At 36.3% G+C, this 22,392-nt stretch overlaps 1 protein-coding gene across 1 annotated transcript in view; it reads left to right on the top strand.

Moving 5' to 3' along the window:
• The window catches only part of LOC150090379 (A disintegrin and metalloproteinase with thrombospondin motifs 9-like), a 514,590-nt gene that overhangs the window by 320,807 nt on the left and 171,391 nt on the right, over positions 1–22,392 (top strand). The window contains exons 19-21 of the mRNA XM_090369090.1: positions 916–1,042; positions 9,972–10,185; positions 22,228–22,392. Coding sequence (XP_090225216.1) covers positions 916–1,042; positions 9,972–10,185; positions 22,228–22,392 — 506 coding nt within the window. The remainder of the gene's footprint in view (positions 1–915; positions 1,043–9,971; positions 10,186–22,227) is intronic.

Genomic DNA, 22,392 nt, shown 5'->3' with positions numbered 1-22,392 from the left:
TTATATCTGCCATAGGCTTCTGAGTCGTTTGATAATTTATATGCATCGCATGCATTTTTCTTCTCTGTCATGAGTCTAATTAGTTAATTTGATAACTATTTAGTCCTAAACATTGATCAATATTTCTTAATAGGTATGAAACTTTTAGTAGAAGCTATTTTTAGTAGAAGCTATACAAGCTATTTCCACGATTAATTCCTTGAATGCTTCCCACTTAGTACTCACCTTTATGGAAGCAAAAACCCTTCCCTTTACCCCTGATGGTAATTATATCTTTAAGTAAATCCCACATCAGTATACTGTGATCACTGCCACCTAGTGGTTCCTTTATCTGCAAATTCTTAATACATGAATGATCACTGCTGATAACCAGATCAAGAGTATTACCCTCTCTGTTTGCCTCTTGAACATGCTGCTGCAGAAAACAATCATCCAATAAATCCACAAAAGTCTTACTAGTGTGTGAGTGACCAACCCACAAGTTCCAGTCAATATCTGGGAAGTTAAAATCCCACAGTTTAATTTATTTTAAACATTTTGCAAGTAGTCTGGTTGTAATTGTTTCTTTCTTTTTTTTTTTTTTTTTTTTTAGCTTTATTGTTTTGGTTATTCCACTATAGTAAACAATGGAATAAGCAGAGGCAAATAGACATGCAATTAGCTTTTTGCATAATTTAATCTATGGGACTGCAATACAGTAGCATGCTGTATGGAGTTTGACTAACCATTATTCTGCAGGTTAATCAGAAACAAACTAATGAGTTTGATATTTGAAAGCTTCTGTAAAGATTCTGAGATTTCTTGGCATAGTTTTGTAATTCACTTTATAGAAAAATAGTTGAAATTAAAATTTTTTTATTGAAATAATAAAATTTTACCTTGAAATAACAAGAAAAATTGGGTTTGAGATTACAGGAGAACAGTACCGCAGGCCCAAGTGTGTTCGCAAATCTGATGGAAAGGTTGTTAGTGATGGGCACTGTGATGAGAAAGACAAGCCTGATTCAGAAGCTACAACATGCAACATGCGATGCACTCTCAGGTAAATCAGTTTTTAATATAAATACCAAAATCTGTAGTAAAGGAATAAATAATTAATAGTCTTTTTTTTTTCTTCCACTGTATCTATACAAGCTATGGTTTTAAATTTGCTTGTAGATAGATCATGCCAACAAATGAAATGTGAAGTGTTGATATTAAATATTGAAAAAAAAAAAAAAATAGTCAAAAATTAAGTTGGTGTTTTTAAAGATGTTAATGGAATACTCATATAAGAACATCTACTATAAAATTGAAAAAATATAAATGCAATTTTTTTAAAGTAACAAAATCTTACTTTTGAAAGCAAAAACTACATGCACAAAGCTTCCTGTCATGACATATTCCAGTATTATAGATAATAAAACATTAAAACTTAAAAATTGAATTCACATGAAATGTTAAGCACTGTTTTTATGTATTATTAATAGGAAAACCAGTAAAGTTACAAAACTTGGAAGCATGGTCAAGTTTCTTTTTGCCTAATTTAATCAATGGGACTGCAGTACAATAGCATGCTGTATGGAGCTTGACTAACCATTATTCTGCAGGTTAATCAGAAACAAACTAATGGGTTTGATATTTGAAAGATTCTGTAAATTCAAGATAATATGGAAAGAGCAATTAACCCACCAGCATGCATTTGGGTATCAAACTAGTCCCCAGTATTTTACGGTGCTTTTCACATCAAGAAAGAGAAGCCCATGCTTCTGCTTTAAGAGTTTGGCTACCTTCAAGGTAAACTGTAATATTTTAATAACAATAAAATCCCTTCATCTACTGTCACGGTAGAGAAAAATGTATCGTCTCTCTGGAGAATGTCTTCTATTATGCAGTATTGACTTTTGATATTATGGAAAGTATCATGGTTGAGATCCAATATTCTACACATTTGAGGGTACAGCTTTAAAATGATGTTTGTTGGGTGGCTGCTGGACAGTCCACTGGGCACTAGCTGATCAAAATCAGCTAGTATATAACTTTGATGTCCCTACTCTAATGGGAAAGAGTATACATTGGGCACCTGCTGAAGTCACTTATGTCAGGTGGTTAGGTGTATTCTTGCTGTGTGTATGACATATATGAAAATTTCATACAGCATGTTCTCCCCAACTCCAACTTTTATTTCATATTGCATCATTCTATCACAAATAGTCAAATTAATGGAACTGTAGAAATTCATTTTACAAATATATAGCGATCTCGGTTCTAGTCGCAGTGATGCCCATTTCTATCTACAATCTGCTGGACACTGCTTACTTTTACTAGCAGAATCTAAATTATTGGTTGCTTCAACCACCACTCATCTCTTTTGTCCTGATTATGATTCCTTTTTCTGCAAATGTGGTGTTTGTGTGTGTCCATCCATCCACTCTAACATTCCTTCAGAGATTTTCTGATCTGGTATCTCCAATTTTTGATCACCTACATCTTAATCTCTTTACCACATCTGTCAAATTATTTGTTGCCACAATCATTCTCCCAACTTCTAATTCTCCAAACTGTTTCAAGAAATCATCACTAATTTGTAATCTTGCAGATAGTCTCTTCTCTGACAGAGCCATAGGTAATTTTCTCGTTTAATTCTTAATGTATATTTGCCCTTTTTCTATACGAACTTATTATTATCCTAAATGTCATTTTTTCTAAAATTTTAAAGAGCACATTTCTAGGTACTTGGTAATATACTTTTTTAAGACCAAGAAATCCTAAACAATTCCTTTTTACATTTCCATGACTTTTCTGTAATTTGTTTCAGTACAAATATTTGATCCTGGAATCCCTTGTTTTGCCTAAACCTAACTGTCTTTCCCTAAGGTTACATCCAATAGCACCTCTAATTCTCTTCTCTAAGTTGCTTGCATAAATTTTACCTGGTACACTACTCTTTAATGTACCAAGTAAAATCTGTGAAAAAGTTCAGGTGCTAAGTTTTTCTTTAAATTGTGTCCTAGCATGTAGAAACTTGTTGCAACATGTTTGGCAACTCATGTAGGCATAGTAGTGCATGAATCCCCTATTTATTTATGGTCAGTCTGAATTTGTGGACATTGAATAGGTGTTTTTTTGTTTCATCCCATTTTAAAATGAGCAATTTTACTGAGCATCAAGTTTCTATCAATCTTTTTGTCAAATTGAGGATATCGCCATAATCATCAGCCATTTTCAATCCACTGCAGGATATTCATCTCCAGCAACTTTTTGGTTCCTTCTGTTTTGTGCAATGGGCATCCATTTACTACCCATGAACTTGTGAATTTCATCTGTCCATCTCCGTTGTTGCCATCCAGGTTTTCTTCTAGCTCCTCTTGGGTACCATTCTGTTATTTTCTTGGTCCATCTGTCATCATGTCTTCGAGCTATATGTCCTGCCCAAGACCATTTTAGTTCTTTAGTTTTGATAATAATGTCCTTTACTTGAGTTTGCTGCCTAATCCATGTGTTTCTCTTCTTATCTAACAGTCTGATTCCTAATATAATTCATTCGATTTTTGCTGTGTAGTTCTCAGCTTCTTTTTCATTCTTTTGGTGAGTGCCCAAGTTTCACTTCCATAAGTAATGGTGGGTAGTATACATTGATTCATTATTTTACGTTTCTGACAATTTGAGATATTGCTCCTCAGTATGTGACTATATTTCCTATCCATCTAAAATTTATTCTTCTTTTGACTTCCAGCCATTTATCGTTATTACAGCTGATGACTTGTCCCAGATAAGTATATGAATCCACCTTTTCAATTACTGCTCCTTCAATGATTATATCCCTTTCTGTGGCATACTTGTTCAGTATTACTTTTGTTTTAGCCATATTCATCTTTAGTCTGAAATCCTTACTAACTCTGCATAACTGACTAAGATTTTCCTGCTAATCGTAAATGGTTTAGGTACTCTCCATTCACATTGATTCCTTTCTGCAACCTGTCTAATCTTCTGAAAACTTCCTAAATGGCAGCAATAAACAACTTCAGACATATTGTCTCCTTGTTGAACTCCTTTCTCGATTTTAAATTTGCTACTGTCTTTGTCTAGTCTAGTCTAATAAAGGAGGTAGCGTTCTCATATATTTTCTTCAAAATTATAATATATGGGCTATATCTATGCCTCATCTTCAGACTCATATTATATATATTATATATCTATGCCTTGTCTTTCCAGTGCCTGAAACATTGCCTTATGCTGTTTTTGCACCCATAAAACCAAATCCAAAGCCTTATGCTGTATGGAGTCAAATGCCAGGCATAATGGTGTGATATTAGCTGTGATATTATGTGAAGGTGATCCGTAGTTGAGAATCCTCTCCTCAAGCCAGCTTGCTCTTTCGGTTGATTCTCATCAAGTATTCATTCTAATCCGTTAGTAATGACCCTTATGAATAACTTGTAGGTGTGGGATTACAAGCTAATTGGTCTGTAATTTCCAATTTCGGATTTATCTCCTTTCTTATGCAGCAAACTGATTGCATTATTCCACTCCTTAGGTGTCACGGCTTTTCTAATGCATTTTGTGAAGAGCCTTTTTCTGTGTCAATTGAGGAAATATGTAACAGAAATCTTTGAAATAGTAAAAACAACTTTTGGAGAAATTACATGAAGATGTTCCAGTGGTACATAAGGTTTAAAGAGGGCCACTTGTTCATTAAACATGATCCTCTCTCTAATATTCATGATTTGATCAGGAGTAATTAACTGTCTGCAATGTTGCTAGTGAAATATCCCATAAGAAATTGGCATTTCTTATGGGATGTGTTAATCAATTTTAACACAAGGTATGGAGGTGCAGTGTATTTTAGCCAAGTTTATTGCCTCCACCCTTACTAATAAACAGGGAGAGAGCTGTGAGCTCTCATGTTGTGGTTCTTGTTGATGTGTTGCTGACCCACACTTTGTATTTCATTAAAATACATATAACGACTTAGATTATAAACGAAACATAATTAATTAATACATAACTTGATATGGAAGTTATATAAACAGAACTCGTAGATAATATTTGATACTGAAAAATATATATAGCGTTATAACTGTGTTGGGATACAAGTTTAGGGTTATAATTTTGTACTGAAATTGAAATTTTATTGAAATTAAATCGAAAACATGACACAGACCAGAGCAGCAAAGCAAAAGGCTCAAGCTAATGGGAGTGCTGTAGCTCAGAGGAGAATTGAGTGGGGGAGGGGAGTTGCCCTCTGAATCACAGCCTTTTAAAACACACTGCTTGCATGATGTTTGTGGAGCATTTGGGAACAGGACATGATATTGCCATGGGGTATGTCTTTGTGTGTGCGCAATGCAAAGAGTGTAACGAAATCGGCGACAACACAGCATTGTTATGGGCCTATATGAGAGCTTGAAGGACAGGGTGGATGCCCTCGAAGGATTTAAATTGAGGGGCCGATCAAGCTCTCAGTTGCCCACATCAATGCCAGAGCTTGCACTTGGTCATCACGTAACACAGAGGCAACCCCCAAGGCAGAATGCGCTGGTCCCACAGGAACTAGTAGTTGTTGGTGACTCTATTGTCAGGGAAACGGGGAACATGCTTTGTAAAAAGGATAGGTGGAACAGGACCAGGGTATGTCTGCCAGGGACAAAGGTTGATGACATTGTAGAGTGGATATAATCTTTTAAGGGCACAAAAGTACACTTAAATACCTGTTGGCACTAATGATATTAAGAGTAGGAGACTGGCAAAATTACTTAACAAGTACAGGTCACTGTTGAAAAAAAGTCATAAATTAGGGTTGAATTTGAAAGTGTCTGCAATTCTGCCCACACACGATAGGAGGGAGTATATAATGAGAGCCTTGTCGATCAATTCGGCCCTGGAAAGATTGTGCAAGGCTCAAGGGGTAGAATTTTTTTTAGCCTGGTCTGTACTTGTTAACAGAAGGGACTGCCTTCTACAGGGATAGGATACACTTAAATAGAAAGGTTGCAAGAATATTTGCTGATGCTATCAAGACAGTGTTAGGTGGGTCGGAAAACTGCTAGCTTGGGGCATACAAGGACTAATAGATTAACAGTAGCCACTGGCAGACGTGAAAGTGATTCTTGCACTGCTTCTATTGGAATGAGCAGAATCCTGGAAAACAAGATGCACGATATTTCAGAGACTGCTGGGAGTCATTGCGGTACAAGTAAACACATGGGTTGTGTTAGGGTAGCTAAGAAAAAGAACAGGTGCATGTACACCAATGCTAGGAGTTTTGTAAATAAATTTGATGAATTTTAGGAATTGCTCAAAGCATCAAAGGCTGATATGGTTGGGATATCAGAGATGTGGTGTCACACAGATATAAGGAATACAGAACTGGAATTTGGGGAGTACAACATCTACAGAAAGGATAGACAGGATAGGAAGGGAGGAGGGGTTATGCTATTAGTTAAGAAACACATAAAATCCAAGGAAGTGAAGCCAGTCGACATCACTGGACAGTGCAATGTCGAGTCAGTTTGGTGTGACATAAGCATTAGGAGATCAAAATTGAGAGGAGGAGTGTTCTATAGGCCTAATGACTCTGATGAGTATAATAAAAAAACTGGACAGGGAAATAGAGCGGGCCAGTAAATCAGAGAGTCTTATAATGAGGGATTTTAATTTCCCAGATATTGACTGGAATTTGTGGGTTGGTCACTCACACACTATCAAGGCTTTTGTGGATTTATTGGATGATTGTTTTCTACATCAGCATGTTTGGGAGGCAACTAGAGGGAGTAATACCCTTGATTTGATTATCAGTAGTGATTCTTCATGCATTAAGAATCTGCAGATAGAGGAACCACTAGGTGGCAGTGATCACAGTGTTCTGAAGTGGAATTTACTCAAAGAGGTAACAACCATCAGGGGTAAAGGGTAAGGTTTTTGCTTTCATAATGGCGACTACGATGGTCTGCGACAGTATTTAAATTCTATACAGTGGGACCAACTGATGATGTTACCAACAGCAAATTCAAAATGGGAAGCATTCAAAGAACTTATCTTAGAAGCTACTAGGCTTTACATACCAGCTAAGAAATAGTGTTCAAGGATTAAGCCTAAATGGATGTCAGATGAACTAATGAGACATATGGCAGAGAAGAAAAATGCTTGGGATACATATAAATTAACATGTGACACAGAAGCCTATGATAGATATAAGTTGATCTGTAACCAAGTTACAAAGGAGGTTAGGCAGGCGAAGGCAGATTACGAGAAATCTTTGGCAAGGGATGCAAAGAAAAGCAGCAAAGAGTTCTTTACTTATGTAAACTCTAGACGGAAGGGGATGAATCAGATTGGTCCACTTGATATCGATGGTTCAACTGTTGATGATCCTGATCAGGTAGCTAACAAACTAAATGAATATTTTGCATCTACATTCACACATGAGGAGTTATTCAGCGAGGGGAATGCCAGAGGTGTATTCAACTCTGGCAGTAAGCTAGATAATCTTGTAATAACTGAGAGTAAAGTTCAGGAGAAATTGTTGAAGATAAATTCAAGAAAGGCACCTGGGGTGGATGGGATCTATCCAGTTATATTAAAGGAGGCAGCAAAGGAAGTAAGCAAACCCTTAGCCATAATTATGAGAGCTTCCTTGGACTCAGGGGAGGTACCCATAGACTGGAGATGTGCAAATGTGACCCCAATTCACAAAGGAGGATCAAAGGCTGACACAAGTAATTATAGACCTGTGAGTTTAACTTCTGTCCACGAAAATTAATGGAGGCACTGGTTAAAGAAGCACTGCAGGATCATCTAGACAAGACTTCAGTTATAGCTTGGACACAGCATGGTTTTGTTAAGGGGAAGTCTTGCCTGACCAATTTGATTGGATACTATGTTGCAGTCACAAAAGAACTAGATGCAGGGAATAACTTTGATATTATATACTTGGATCTTAGAAAGGCTTTTGATACTGTTGCACATGGAAGACTGCTGCACAAATTGGAGCAGTGTGACATTGGAGGCAAATTGCTTCTATGGATAAAGGGGTGGTTGAGGGGGAGAAGACAGAGAGTGGTAATCAATAGACACTGCTCATTGTGGACTAATGTTATGAGTGGAGACTCTCAGGGTTCAGTGTTGGGTCCACTGTTGTTTTCTGTATTTATAAGTAATATTGATGATGGTATATCAAGCTTAATGTCCAAGTTTTCAGATGATACAAAAGTTGGCAGGGTTATTAAGGACACTACTGATGCTATGCTGCTGCGATATGATCTGGAAAGGTTGAGCTGATGGGCTGAGAGGTGGCAAATGAAGTTGAACCTTGACAAATGCAAAGTACTACATATGGGAAACAGCAACCCCAGACCAACGTATCAACTGTGTGGTACTACACTGACAGTGGTAGAGAATGAAAAGGACCTGGGGTAATTGTGCAGGCAGATATGAAGTTTTCTGAGCAGTGCAGATGGGCTGCAAGAGTAGCTCATGGTGTCTTATCAATGATATACAGGAATTTTTCTGGCAGGGATAAGGAGGTGATTATTCCCTTGTATAAGGCAATGGTCAGGACACACCTTGAGTACTGTATACAGGTCTGGAGGCCTCATTCAAGTAGGATGTAGAGCTGCTGGAACAAGTACAGAGAGGGGCAACAAGATTAGTGAATGGAACAAAGGATTGCTCTTACAAAGAAAGGCTTAAGTTTTGCAAATTACAGTGTCTGGAGACTAGGCACCTGTTAAGTGATCTGATAGAGGTGTATAAAGCCTTGAATGGTTTGAGCATGTTCAATGCTGATGGAATTCTTCCTCTTGCTCAGAATAATCACCTGAGAGGGCATAAATTCAAATTGAGGAAAGACAGATGTAGGATAGATGTCTGGAAATTTGACTTTAACTAGCGGGTAGTTGGTTGGTGGAACAGACTTCCATCCTTTGTTGTGGAAATTGATAGCCTAAATAAATTTAAGGCTCAGCTGGACAGGTATTTCGAACGAATGGAGGGGTGAAGTGGAAGTTTTTTTTTTTTTTTCTGGCTGATGCTTCATAAGCTTGCTTTCTTGCATCATATGCCTCTACTAATGCTAATGCTAATGCTAATAAGTGGTGGAAAATTGTAGATATATGGTTATGACACAGAAACAAAGGTGCCTGTCTTCTCAATCAAATCTTCAAAGCCCCAAAAAAAAGACAATCTCAATCAAATGGGAAGACCATGCTGGTCATGTTTTTTAGCTTAGAGCATTGTTCATTATGAATTTGTCCCACATTGTCAAACAGTGAACTAGGAATATAGAACAGTTGTGCATTCATACTATTCAGAGGAAATGAACAGAAAAGTGGGCTTCAGCAAATTGTTGCTTGTATCATGAAACCACACCTGCACACTCATTGCTCTCCTTTCAGGAATTTCTTTGAAGCACTCTATTCTCCTGTGATTCCTCCTTCCCCTCCTTAAAACTCCTTGAAAGGTCACAGATTTGCCACATACAAAGAAATTGTTCAGAATGCAACACAAAAACTATTAACAATTCCAAAAAAAGCCTATCAGGAATGTTTCCAGAAGCTGCAAAGCACTAAATTGGTGTATACATTCTCAGTAGACTTAATCAAAGAGGATTAATCTGAGCAGCCAGTAAACTTTATTTCCCAAATATTAGTTCAGGCCCCAACTTTTTTTTGATCACACCTCACATATCTTGCCTTCTTTTACTTTTTTATATTCTAATACCAATTTATTAATTTAGATCAAAATTAATATTTTATTATTTTCTTTTAAAATTAATATTTTAAAAGAAACTGGAATAGGTTTCATAACATTATGCTTGGTTCTTTATAATTTTTACAGAAAAAGTCATTTTATTCTCTAATATAAAGAAACTCTGCAATTTTTTATATGTGCAATTTCTTCATCTATTAATGTAAATTTTTAAATTTTTTTTTCTCTGTTTAAATATTATGCTGTGTTCTTTAAAATAATGTCTAATTTAATTTATTTTGCAGGTGGCATATTAGTGAGAAAAGTGCATGTTCATCTTCCTGTGGTAAAGGTATTCAACATCAGAAAGTAACATGTGTGCAGGAAATGTCAAATGGTAGAATGCATGAAATGCCACCTCAAGTTTGTGATCACCTAGAAGAACCCATGCCATCATCCATGGAAGAATGTGAAGCTCAGTGTGAAAAGATACATTGGGACTACAGTGAGTGGTCAGATGTAAGTATTCAGTTAAAGTTAAACTTCATATGAGGTGTGATCAAAAGGTAGTAGTAGTAGTGGCATGTGATGCAAGAAAGCAAATGTATGAGCTTATGCATCATAAACCAAAAAAAAAAAAAAAAATTACACCATTCCCTCCAAATGCCTGTCCAGTTCCTCCTTAATTTATTCAACCTATCAACTTCCACAACGACAGAGGAAGTTTGTTCCAGCAATTAACCACCCGCTGGCTAAAGGCAAATTTCCGCACATCTATTCTACATCTGTCTTTTCTTAATTTGAATTTATGCCCCCTTAGGTTCATAATCTGAACAAGTGGAAGGATCCCATCAGAATTCAGCGTGCTCAATCAATTCAAGGCCTTATACACCTCAATCAGATCACCGCGCAGGTGCCTAGTCTCCAGCCACTGCAATTTGGAGAACTTAAGCCTCTCTTGGTAAGAGGATCCCTTCATTCCCCTCACCAATCTTGTTGCCCTTCTCTGTACACGCTTTTGTTGTTGTTGTTTGGTTTTTAGGAGCATTAGCAACTAAGGCCATATTGCTCAGGGAAATGCGGTGGTCATTCCTTGACCTTTCCGCATCCTCCGTATTTGGTGGTGACAGGCTCGAACCCCGGTCTAATCAAGAAGCGTGTGCTACGCACTGCTGCTCCTTCCCACCTGGCTACGGAGGCGCCTCTGTACACGCTCAAGTAAATCTACATCCTTCCTAAAATGAGGCCTCCAGACCTGTACGCAGTACTCAAGCCGTGGCCTGACCATTGTCACAGAGGGATAATCACCTCCTTTTCCCTGCTAGCAAAATTCCTATATATCATTGACAAAACCCCATGACCTGCCCTGGCAGCCTGTCTGCATTGCTCAAAAAACTTCATATCTGACTGCACAATTACTCCCAGGTCTTTTTCATTTTCTACCACCTTAAGTGTTGTACCACACAGTTGGTACGTTTCTCTGGGGTTACTTCTACCCATATGTAGTACTTTGCATTTGTCAAGGCTAAACTTCAGTTGCCACTTCTTAGCCCATATGCCCAAATTATCTAGATCCTGTTGCAGTAGCACACTGCCATTACTGTCATTAACAACCCTGCCAACCTTTGTATCATCTGCAAACTTCGACATTAAGGTTTGTGGACTTAACTGACTATTTGGGAAATGTAATAATATTTGCCATATAGCAATATTGCAAGGAAGCCACAGGCTTTTGCTGCACTGCCAAAAAAAAAAAAAAAAAGGAAATAGATAAGCAAATGCAAATTATATGCTTCCTTACTCATATAGGTAACTATCCAGTTGACCTTTGAATTTACCCAGACTGTCAGCCTCTACCACCCATGTAGGTAACTTATTCCAGTAATTTATAACTCATGGCTGAAATAAAACTTCCTGAAATTGAGTCTAAACATCTCTCCCGTAACTTGAATTTATAGCCCCTAGTTCTAGAATCATTTATAACCATGAAAATATCATCCTCATTCATTTTACTTGTGCCTCTCAGAGCCTTAAACACCTCAAACAAGCCTCCTCTACGTGCTTAGTTTCCAAGCTGTCCAACTCACATATTTGAAGTCTTTCCTCATATGGATACCCTTTTGCAGAACTCACCAGGTGAGTTATCCATCTCTGAACCCTTTCAAGAAGCTCTGTCTCTTTTTTTTAGGAGTGGTCTCCATACTTGAACACAGTATTTCAAGTGTGATAACAATAGCCTTATAATATAAAGTGTTTAGGGTTGAAGCCTCAAGCTATGGAAAAGATATTGATGCTTTCGCACTATACTTATACAATAGCCTTATACAATGAGATTATGACATCCTTATCTCTACTAGCAAATGTCCGATAAATCATCGATAAGATAACATGGACCTTCCTTGCAAAAAGTCTACAATGCTCAGAGAATTTCATGTCTAACCATATCGTAACTCACAAGTCCCTTTCTTCCCCTACTGACTTTAATTCAACTCCTAAAAAGAGTAGGAGTGTGTTATAGGCCAAATGAGTACAATGAACAATTGTACAGAGAAATAGTGGGCTAGTAAATCAGAATGTCTTATAATGGGGCATTTTAACTTCCCAGGTATTGACTAGAATCTGTGGGTAGGTCACTTCACACTAGCAAGACTTTTGTGGATTTATTGGATGATTGTTTTCTGCAGCAGCATGTTTGAGAGGCAACTACAGAGGGTAATACTCTTGATCCTGGTTAAATGCAGTGATCATTCGTGTATTAAGAATTTGCAGATAAAGGAACCACTAGGTGGCAGTGATCACAGCCTACTGATGTAGGATTTACTTAAAGATAAAATTACCATCAGGGGTAAAGGAAAGGGTTTTTGTTTCTGTAAAGGTGACTACAGTTGTCTCAGACAGTTTTTAAATTCTGTACAGTGAGATCAACTGATGATGTTACCAACAGCAAATTCTAAGTGGGAAGCATTCAAGGAATTAATCGTGGAAGCTACTAGACTTTTCATACCTATTAAGAAATAAGTTTAGGCCTAAATGGTTGTCAAATGAACCAATGAGACTTGTAGAGAAGAAAAATGCATGGAATGCATATAAATTATCAGGCAACACAGAAGCTTATGGCAGATATAAGCTAGTCTGTAATCTAGTCACAAAGGAGATTAGGCAAGTGAAGACAGATTATGAGAAATCTTTGGCAAAACAATGCTAAGAAAAACCGCAAGGATTTCTTTACTTATATAAACTCTAAAAAGAAGGGGATGAATCGGATTGGTTCGATGGTTGATGGTCCTGCTCATATAGCAAACAAACTGAATGAGTATTTTGATTCTACCTAATACACGAGGAGTTAACAAGGAAGGAAAATGCCAGAAGTTTATTAAATTGTAACAGGGTGCTTAATGATTTTGTAATAACTGAGAGCAAAGTGGAGAAGAAATTGTTGAAGTTAAACATAACAAAGGCACCTGGGGTGGAATGGTTCTATCCAGTTATATTAAATGAGATGGCAAAGGAACTAAGCAATTCCTTAGCCATAATTATAAGAGCATCCTTGAACTCAGGGAAAGTCCCCACAGACTGGAGATGTGCAAATGAATCCCTAATTCACAAAGGGAGATCAAAAGGTGACACAAGTAATTACAGACCAGTTAGTTTAACTTCTGTTCTGGGTAAAATAATGGGGGGGTCACTGGTTAAAGATGCATTGCAGGATCATCTAGACAAGACTGCAGCAATAATTCAGACACAGCACGGGTTTGTTAAGGGAAAGTCTTGTCTGACAAACTTGATTGGATACTATGATGTGGTTACAAAGGAACTGGATGCAAAATATAATTTTGATATCTTATACTTGGATTTCAGGAAAGCTTTTGACACTGTTGCACGTGGAAGACTACTGTACAAATTGGAGCAGAATAGTATTTAGGGTAAGTTGCCACAATGGATAAAAGGGTGGTTGAGTGGGAGAAGACAGAGGGTGGTAATCAATGGTCTCTGCTCTTTGTGGATTAATGTTATTAGTGGAGTCCCATTCGGTGTTGGGTCCACTGTTGTTTTGTATATTTATCAATGATATTGATGAAGGTATATCAGGCCTAGTGTCGAAGTTTGCAGATGATACAAAGGTTGACAGGGTTGTTAATGACAGTAATGGTAGTGTGCTACTGCAACAGGATCTAGAAAATTTGGGCAGATGGGTTGAGAAGTGGCAACTGAAGTTTAACCTTGACAAATGCAAAGTACTGCATATGGATAGAAGTAACCCCAGAGAAACATTCCAGCTGTGTGGTACTACACTTAAGGTGGTAGAAAATGAAAAAGGAGTAATTGTGCAGTCACATATGAAGTTTCTGAGCAATGCAGACAGACTGCAAGAGTAGGTCATGAGGTTTTGTCAATAATACATAGGAATTTGGCTATCAGGGAAAATGAGCTGATTATCCCTTTGTATAAGGCAATGGTCTGGCCATGCCTTAAGTAGTGTTCAGGTCTGGAGGCCTCATTTTAGGAAGGATGTAGATTTGCTTGATTTTTGGCAATAAGATTGGTTGTTATGTTGTTGTTTGGTTTTTAGGAGCATTAGCAACTAAGGCCATATCGCTCTGGGGATATGCGGTGGTTATTCCCCGACCTTTCTGCATCCTCCGTATTTGGTGGTCATGGGCTCGAACCCCGGTCTAATCAAGAAGCGTGTGCTATGCACGGCTGCTCCTGCCCACCTGGCTATGGAGGCGCCACACAATTGGTGAGGGGAAAGGAGTCAATGTGAATGGAGAGTACCTAAGCCATTTATGATTTGCAGATGACATTGTGGTCATAAGCCACGATCCCAGAGAATTAGAGGAAAATCTTAATCAGTTATGCTCAGATAGTAAGGATTTTGGACTAAAGATGAATATGGCTAAAACAAAAGTAATGATGAACAAGTATGCCACAGAAATGGAAATAATGATTGAAGGAGCAGTAATTTAAAAGGTGGAGTCATATACTTATCTGGGACAAGTTATTAGCTGTAATAATGATAAATGGCTGGAAGTCAAGAGAAGAATAAATTTTGGATGGATTTCATTCAGGAAATATAGTCACATACTGAAGAGCAATATCCCAGTTTGTCCAAAACGTAAAATAATGAACCAATGTATACTCCCCACCATGACCTGTGGAAGTGAAACTTGGGCACTCACCAAAAGAATGGAAGAGAAACTGAGAACTACCCAGCGAAGAATGGAACGATTTATATTGGGAATCATACTGTTAGATAAGAAGGGAAACACATGGATTAGGCAGCAAACTCAAGTAAAGGACATTCTTATCAAAACTAAAGAACTAAAATGGTCCTGGGCAGGACACATAGCTCGAAGACATGATGACAGATGGGCTAAGAAAATAACAGAATGGTACCCAAGAGGAACTTGGGCACTCACCAAAAGAATGTAAGAGAAGCTGAGAACTACCCAGTGAAGAATGGAACGATTTATATTGGGAATCATACTGTTAGATAAGAAGGGAAACACATGGATTAGGCAGCAAACTCAAGTAAAGGACATTCTTATCAAAACTAAAGAACTAAAATGGTCCTGGGCAGGACACATAGCTCGAAGACACGATGACAGATGGGCTAAGAAAATAACAGAATGGTACCCAAGAGGAACTAGAAGAAAAACCTGGAAGACAAAGGCGTAGATGCATAGATGAAATTCACGAGTTTGTGGGTGGTAAATGGAGGGCCAGTGCTCAAAACAGAAGGAACTGGAAAGTTGCTGGTGAGGTCTTCATCCTGCAGTGGATTGAAAATGGCTGATGATGATGATGAATGATACTGGCAAAAACCCTTGCATCACCTTTGTTTAAATATATCCTGTACAAAACAGACAGGATATATTTAAGTGCGGGCCAAGCTGATAAAAATTTCCCACAGAAGCCTTGCCGAGTCCTTCAAGTCTTGAGTTAATCCATATGGCTTTCAGCATATAATCTGTCCTATCATGCCTAGGCAGAATTGTAAACATTCTGACATAACTCATGACATTTCTTCAGCATGGTCTTATGCTTCTAACAAATCATCAGATTCTGTGTGCTTAATATCATTAGTCCCCACATGAATAATAACATTCTCTTCCCCCCTAAAATTTGACAATCTATTGGTGACATCATTCACTGTTGCTCCCAGCAGACATACCCTGGTTCTAGTCCACCTATCCTTATTACAAAAAATATTTCCCATTTCCCTGACAATGGGGTCTCCCAATAGAACTAAGTCCATTTGAACCAGAGCAGATTGCATCTGATTATTCTGTTCTGGGGCCCAAATCGGGAGTGCATCACTTGGTAAGTTACTAGAGTCCTGACTCCCTGATGTGCTCCCAGTTATATTATTCTTGAGGGAAAGTCTGTTTTTTTTAGTGACTCAAATTATTCTAGCAATGCACCAAATTTTAATTAGATCAGTACACTCCATACAGTGATGACAAAGAAAATTGTCAGATGAGCTATGATTATCTACTGGGTGGACCCTGGAATACATGCCACAGGTTCTGCAAATGATGAAATCACGATCCACATAAATTTCCGTCGGCTGTTTCTGTATGATTCATGATACCCTCTGACAAAGTGCCCAAGGTGGATCTTGTCACAACTATTGTTAAATACTGTATACTAAATATCACAGATAGTAACTTTTATAAAAATATATAAAAAGTATATTGTAAAATATTATATTATTATAAAATAATATGAAAATTAAATTTACAAACTATTACATGAAAAAAAAAACTTATATCAAAATAAACTTTACAATGTATTAAAGAAATCTATTAAAAGCAATTAACCTCTCTAATCTCTGTGCTCACCCTCTGCACTTTAGATCTAGGAACAGCACGGATATACGTCCTTTCACCATGAATGCCAGCAGTAGAAACGTCTTTGGATACTTTCAAGAAGCCCAATCTTTATCCAGATGAGGTCTCCAACACAGTAGTCCAAATAAATATCACAGTGAAACAGATGGCAAAACATACTAGCTATTTATATTGATTGCTTTCAAAGTTGTCTGCTTGACACTGTGTACACCAATATCAATGTTTCTTTAACTTCTGGAAACATTCCTGATAGGGCTTTTTTTTTTTTTACTGCTAATAGTTCAAGTCATGTATGGATGGAAAGTGCAGTGTGTATGTGCAGTATCATTATGCAAGTGCCAGTTATCTGAAGGTCACTTTTCTGGCCGTTTTCTCTGAACACTATCATGCACTTGCTGTAGAACTGTTTTTTAGAATTCTTGGTTAACTGTTCAGCAGTGCAAGACAAATTTATAATGAAACCATGCCTTGTAACTCAAAAAAAAATAGGATACGCATGATGTTCCTATTTGATCAGAATTGTCTTGCTAATTTGGATCTTTGGAGAAGACAATTTTTTCCACTGAGAGACTGTGCCATTGTTTCTGTGTCATAGCCATACATCCCCAGTTTGTCAATAGTAATGAAGGAAGAATCAAAGTGCAAGTCAGCAGCAGCACATGTTGATGAAGATCTGATATGTGAGATCTTGCTGCTCCCTGTGATTATCAGTGAGGTTGGGAAGCACAAACATGGCTGAAATGTGCTGCATTTTCAAATCGTATGTTAAAATTGACTTGTGTCCCATAAAAAAATACCAAATTCACTAGCAGCTTCCCAGAAAGTTTAACATTAATCATGATGAAGCCCTTTTTAAACTTTGATAAGATCACAAAAACAAGAGATTGGATCATTTGTTTTTGAAGCTGAAGGGTGGCCACAGTTGGGATCACCTTTGATGGACAAGACCTCCGTAGCCAAGTGGTCAGGAGCGGTAGTGCAGTAGCACACGCTCTTTGAGTATACCGGGGTTCAAGCCCCTGACTGCTAAATACGGTCGATCTGCAAACCCGAACTGGACTAGCGTGGCAGATTATAGTCCATTTCCCTTAGCATGAATTGTTGAGGAGGCTTCCATCCTACAGTGGGTTGATAATGGATGCAGTTTACTTTCTTTTTTTTTTTTTTTGATGGACAAGAGGTCCTCTTTAAACTTTGTGAACCACTGAAAAGTTTTCACACAACACACAACATCCAAAAACTGTTTTTAACATTCTGACCTAATATTTTCTTCGGTCAGAATGTTAAAAACAACCTAACATCATTTAGTGGGTTTCTATTACATTGCACTTTCTCTAATTTGAACAAAATTTGAAGAAAATATGTTGCTCATTAAATCACTTATTTTAAGATGCAACAAAATGCATAAAAACATGCTCTATTCAATGTATGATCGTTCTGAATGGCAGCAGGTAAACTGGTGTTTTATGTAATACTAGGTATGTCTGGATAAGTTACTAAACATGTGGTGATATGTTTCAATTTGCTACAGTGCTGAAATTCAGGATACAGTCAGTCCCCAAATGTTGATCACCCTTCTTACACGAATTTCATATAAATTGTCCTATAATTTTCCATTTTAAATATACCGTAATTATGATAGTGGTGGCCAAATCTTTCTTGTGTAATGGCACTTTGAAATTGGAAAAGTATGTGGCAAGGTATATAAATGCCATTGTACATCTGAAAACAGTATTTTAAGTTATATCTTTTGCAGATTCAACAGATAAATAGATGACTAAAATTCTGAAAATAAATTTGAATTTAAAAGGGAGTTCAAGTGATAGCCTAGGAACCAATATGAAAAATATAAAAAAAAAAAAAAAAAATCACAAATATTCACATGTTATGCCATAAAGTGCGTATACCAAAAATGGTAGCATACACTACTTCAAGATATAGAATGTTCAAAGAATTTCTTTATTTCCTAATTAAAATTTTTTTATATAGATTACTTTATTTGTTTGCTTTGACCTTTTTATTCCATTCTTTCTAGCTGTGCATTGATTATATAACTTTTAAAGTTGTGCATATTTCTAATTTAATTTTTTTTGCATTACTTTGGTCCCTCCAGTGACAGCGACTTTGTCTTGAAAGCTGGTGTTTATGCTCATGTTAGAGATGACAACTTGAGAGTCAATTGAAATTACTAATATCATTTTCATATAAATAGCATCATTCAAAAAAGTGAACTGCTGTTTACTTAAAGCTCAAGAGACACCACAATGGCAGCTGTTTCAAGACTAAGTGGTCACTCATTATATAATAGGTGGCTTATGTTATACTAAATATATTGAGTCCAATGAATAATGTATAGAATGTAAAAGTTATCAAATAAGTAGTGCATGGAAGAAAATGTTCCAATTGTTGTTGTTGTTATTTGGTTTTTAGGAGCATTAGCAACTAAGGCCATATTGCTCCGGGGATATGCGGTGGTCATTCCCTGACCTTTCCGCATCCTCCGTATTTGATGGTCATGGGCTCGAACCCCGGTTTAATCAAGAAGCATGTGTTACGCACTGCTGCTTCTGCCCACCTGGCTACAGAGGCACCTAAAAAATGTTCCAGTTAAACACACAATTTAGGCATGACTTTAACCCCCAATACTAAGTTGCATTTGCTTTATAAAACAACAGCAAAATAAAAGTATTCTGTGGACAATTGCAAAAATCATATGAATGAGGTATCAAATGTTTCCAATTTTAACTCCTCTTCCATTTGGGGGGGGGGGGAAATATTTGATTTTATCAAGCAGAAATTTTATTAGGGTTGGGACACATGACAATCTACCTGCACAGTAAAAATTATTAGCCAACCAGTTTTTATGAAGTAGACTAAAAAAAAAAAGTCATATTTTTGGAACATATTGTTAAACTTAACTGTTGAGTAACTAATGACAATGACAAAGAAGTAAATTGGAAGCTGTAAATGATCTTTGATGATTCCAAGGTTTGAAGGGGTGATTAATAACAAGAATGTTGTTTAAAAATCACTTGGAGCAATTGAAAATGTGGTCTAAAAATAGCAAGTTTAATACTTCTCCAAACACAAAGCCTTATACACGTTAAGGTTTTTAATCTGCAGAACAGAAATCTAGGAGTGTTTGTAAGCTTTGAGAGGCAGCAAGAAAAGCCTATGGTGTCTTTTCTATAATTTATAGGACTTTTGAAATTCTGTTTTAGTTATACTTTAAAAAAAAAAGCTTAGAGTAACAGAAGGCTGTATCTTATGAAATTTTCCTTTAGGTTGCATGTTTTAGATCATTGAAATAAATTATCTCCCAGGGTGGAGGGCTTGCTAAAGTTCACAGCAGAACTGAATAATTATATTTTTTTGATGGAGAATGTACACGTCATACATAATGTTGTCAATCTTATACTAAGTGTCTTTTTTTTAAAATGGTTAGCCATTGGAATAGGTTGCCTCCATAGTTGCTTGTAGAAATTCAAACACTATCTGGATCTGTATTTATGGAATGAGTAAAATATGTTTTTCTTTTTTTTGATAATAATATTTTTACCTCCTCTTTCCTAGCAGTGTATTGCACTGTATTTGCAATACTTTCACTATATAGCCAATGATAATAGTAACTTATTGTACATAGTGTGAATGTAAATTTGATGTATGAAGTTTCATTATGCATGAAATGAGACTTTGACTCAATTGTTGCAATCTGATGGAATGATTAAGACACATCATTCACTGCACCTGGTTTGAATACATTATTCACTGCACCTAGTTTGAATTCTGAATACTGTCTCAAATTATGCTGATCACAGTTTTAATTGTTAGGAACCCATCCCAAAGGCGGTTTGTGAATATTGAAACATACACACTGGTTGGACGGCAAAGCTGCTGCTGAAATTGATGATGACAGTCAGTTGTTACAGCTGTATTTTCTTGACACCTGTTGTACACGATTAATGATATGATCACTTTGTGCACAATCTTTTCTGTTAATGCGAATTAATGTTAATGTGTTAACCCAGTAACAACAAAAGACCTTAATATTTTCATCCTGATAGCAAATACAGAATATCCCAAAGCATCATATAACCCAAAGTTTAATAATTTATTAGTGTGATAGGGAAATTATAATTTGCCATTCCCAGAAGCAATACTACATTTCAGTTACATCAGTAGAGTGGTGGCTTAATGTGGTTTTTATCCATAGCTGTTTAATCAATTCTTTTTGTAAAGAGCATGCCATTTTGAACAATAGGAACTTTGTGTTTTGAAGCAACCATTGAACATTTATTTTTTGGGACAATGAATATAATGTTTACCTAAACTGAGCAATTAAATTCATAACATATTCTTGAATTTGAATGTGATTGTTAGGTATAGCAAGACAGTACAATTTGTCACAATTTGAATAAAGCAATTCAAATGTTAGAGGATTTTTTTGATGATTGCTTTATTTCAAGAAATTTGTGACCCACCTCATTCCAAAGTTACATCAGACTATTTTCAGTAGGGTCACCTTAAAAGAGCAGCTCTATAATAACTGAAAAACATTGGAATGGAGATTGCAAAAATAATTGGCACCACTTCTTGCAGTTTCTGTGAGTATGTTAAAACAGTTGGTTTAGTCCACAGAAGGCTGGGAACACTTTCAATGTATGTTATGATTATGTAATTATAATTTAATATGCATAAGAAATGCAGGATTTTTGTCGTACCCTCTACATATTTTAAATGAAGTTGAAGTAATTTGCAAAAATAGTGTGTTTGTCAAGCAAATATAGCCAATTTTATTGTTTTAGAAACATTGCCAGAAATGGCAGTTGAATGACAATTAAAATCAGCAAGTCCATTAATGTTCACAGTGTGTTACATTTAAAGCACATTCGATTTTTTTTCTTAAATTAATTGATTGTTTTTTATTTTTCTGTGATTGATAGAAGTGAAAGGTAAATATAATTAACTCCTTATCAATTAATTACTAAGATTATAACTTTATAGAGCACTTATACAAAACTCTTTAGTTTTAGGTTCACTAAATTTAGCCATTCAATTTAATTTCATTTTTTTTTTTTTTGTCTTTTTTCTTTCTATATATATATATATATATATCTCTTCAAGTGACACCATGTTCATAGTCTTACTTAACAATAAACAAAGTATGCATGGCCTGTCAAATTTGCTGAATTTATATTGGTCCAATTTTAATGAAATTTGAAATGGCTTAACAAATGTTTTTTAAAAAGTTAAAATATAAAATTTCATGAAAATCCATCCACTGGGTGTCCCTCTGGTACATGTAGACAGATGGATGAACAGACATTGTGAAGATAATAGGCACTTAGCATATATATATATGCAAATGTGCCTAAAAAAAATTAATGGATGCTTGCTTCTGGAATCAGAAATTTAAAAAAATCATATAATAAATATTTTATTGCTTTTTTTCAATGTTGACTTCTCAATAATGAATAATTCACTTGATTGCAAAGCTTTAATATGTTTTGAAGGATATTGATGTAAGGTAGAATACAATAACTGTGAATTTGTACAAAAACACTTGAGTAATTTTTCTTTATTGGTTTGAGTGTTATCTTACTCAAACCAATAATTTTAAAAATATTTTATGTTATTCTTTGATTTGTGCAACTTTTATAATTTTAAAAGTTATCATACTCCTCTGTTGCTGTTTTCTAAATATTAGTGCTCTACTACTTGTGGCAGTGGTGTGCAGACACGCATTGCAACCTGCTTGAATAATCGTAAAGAAGTACAGCAAGAGGATAGATGTAAAATGGAAGAAAAAGTAGTCTCTCAGAAATGCAGTACCATAATATGTCCACAGTGGGAAGTAGGTGAATGGGAAGAG

The sequence above is a fragment of the Mastigoproctus giganteus genome, chromosome 2 (assembly GCF_048544385.1).
Source record: "Mastigoproctus giganteus isolate SK-2022 chromosome 2, ASM4854438v1, whole genome shotgun sequence".
Taxonomy (NCBI): Eukaryota; Metazoa; Arthropoda; class Arachnida; order Uropygi; family Thelyphonidae; genus Mastigoproctus; species Mastigoproctus giganteus.
This window is presented reverse-complemented; position numbering and strand designations above follow the sequence as displayed.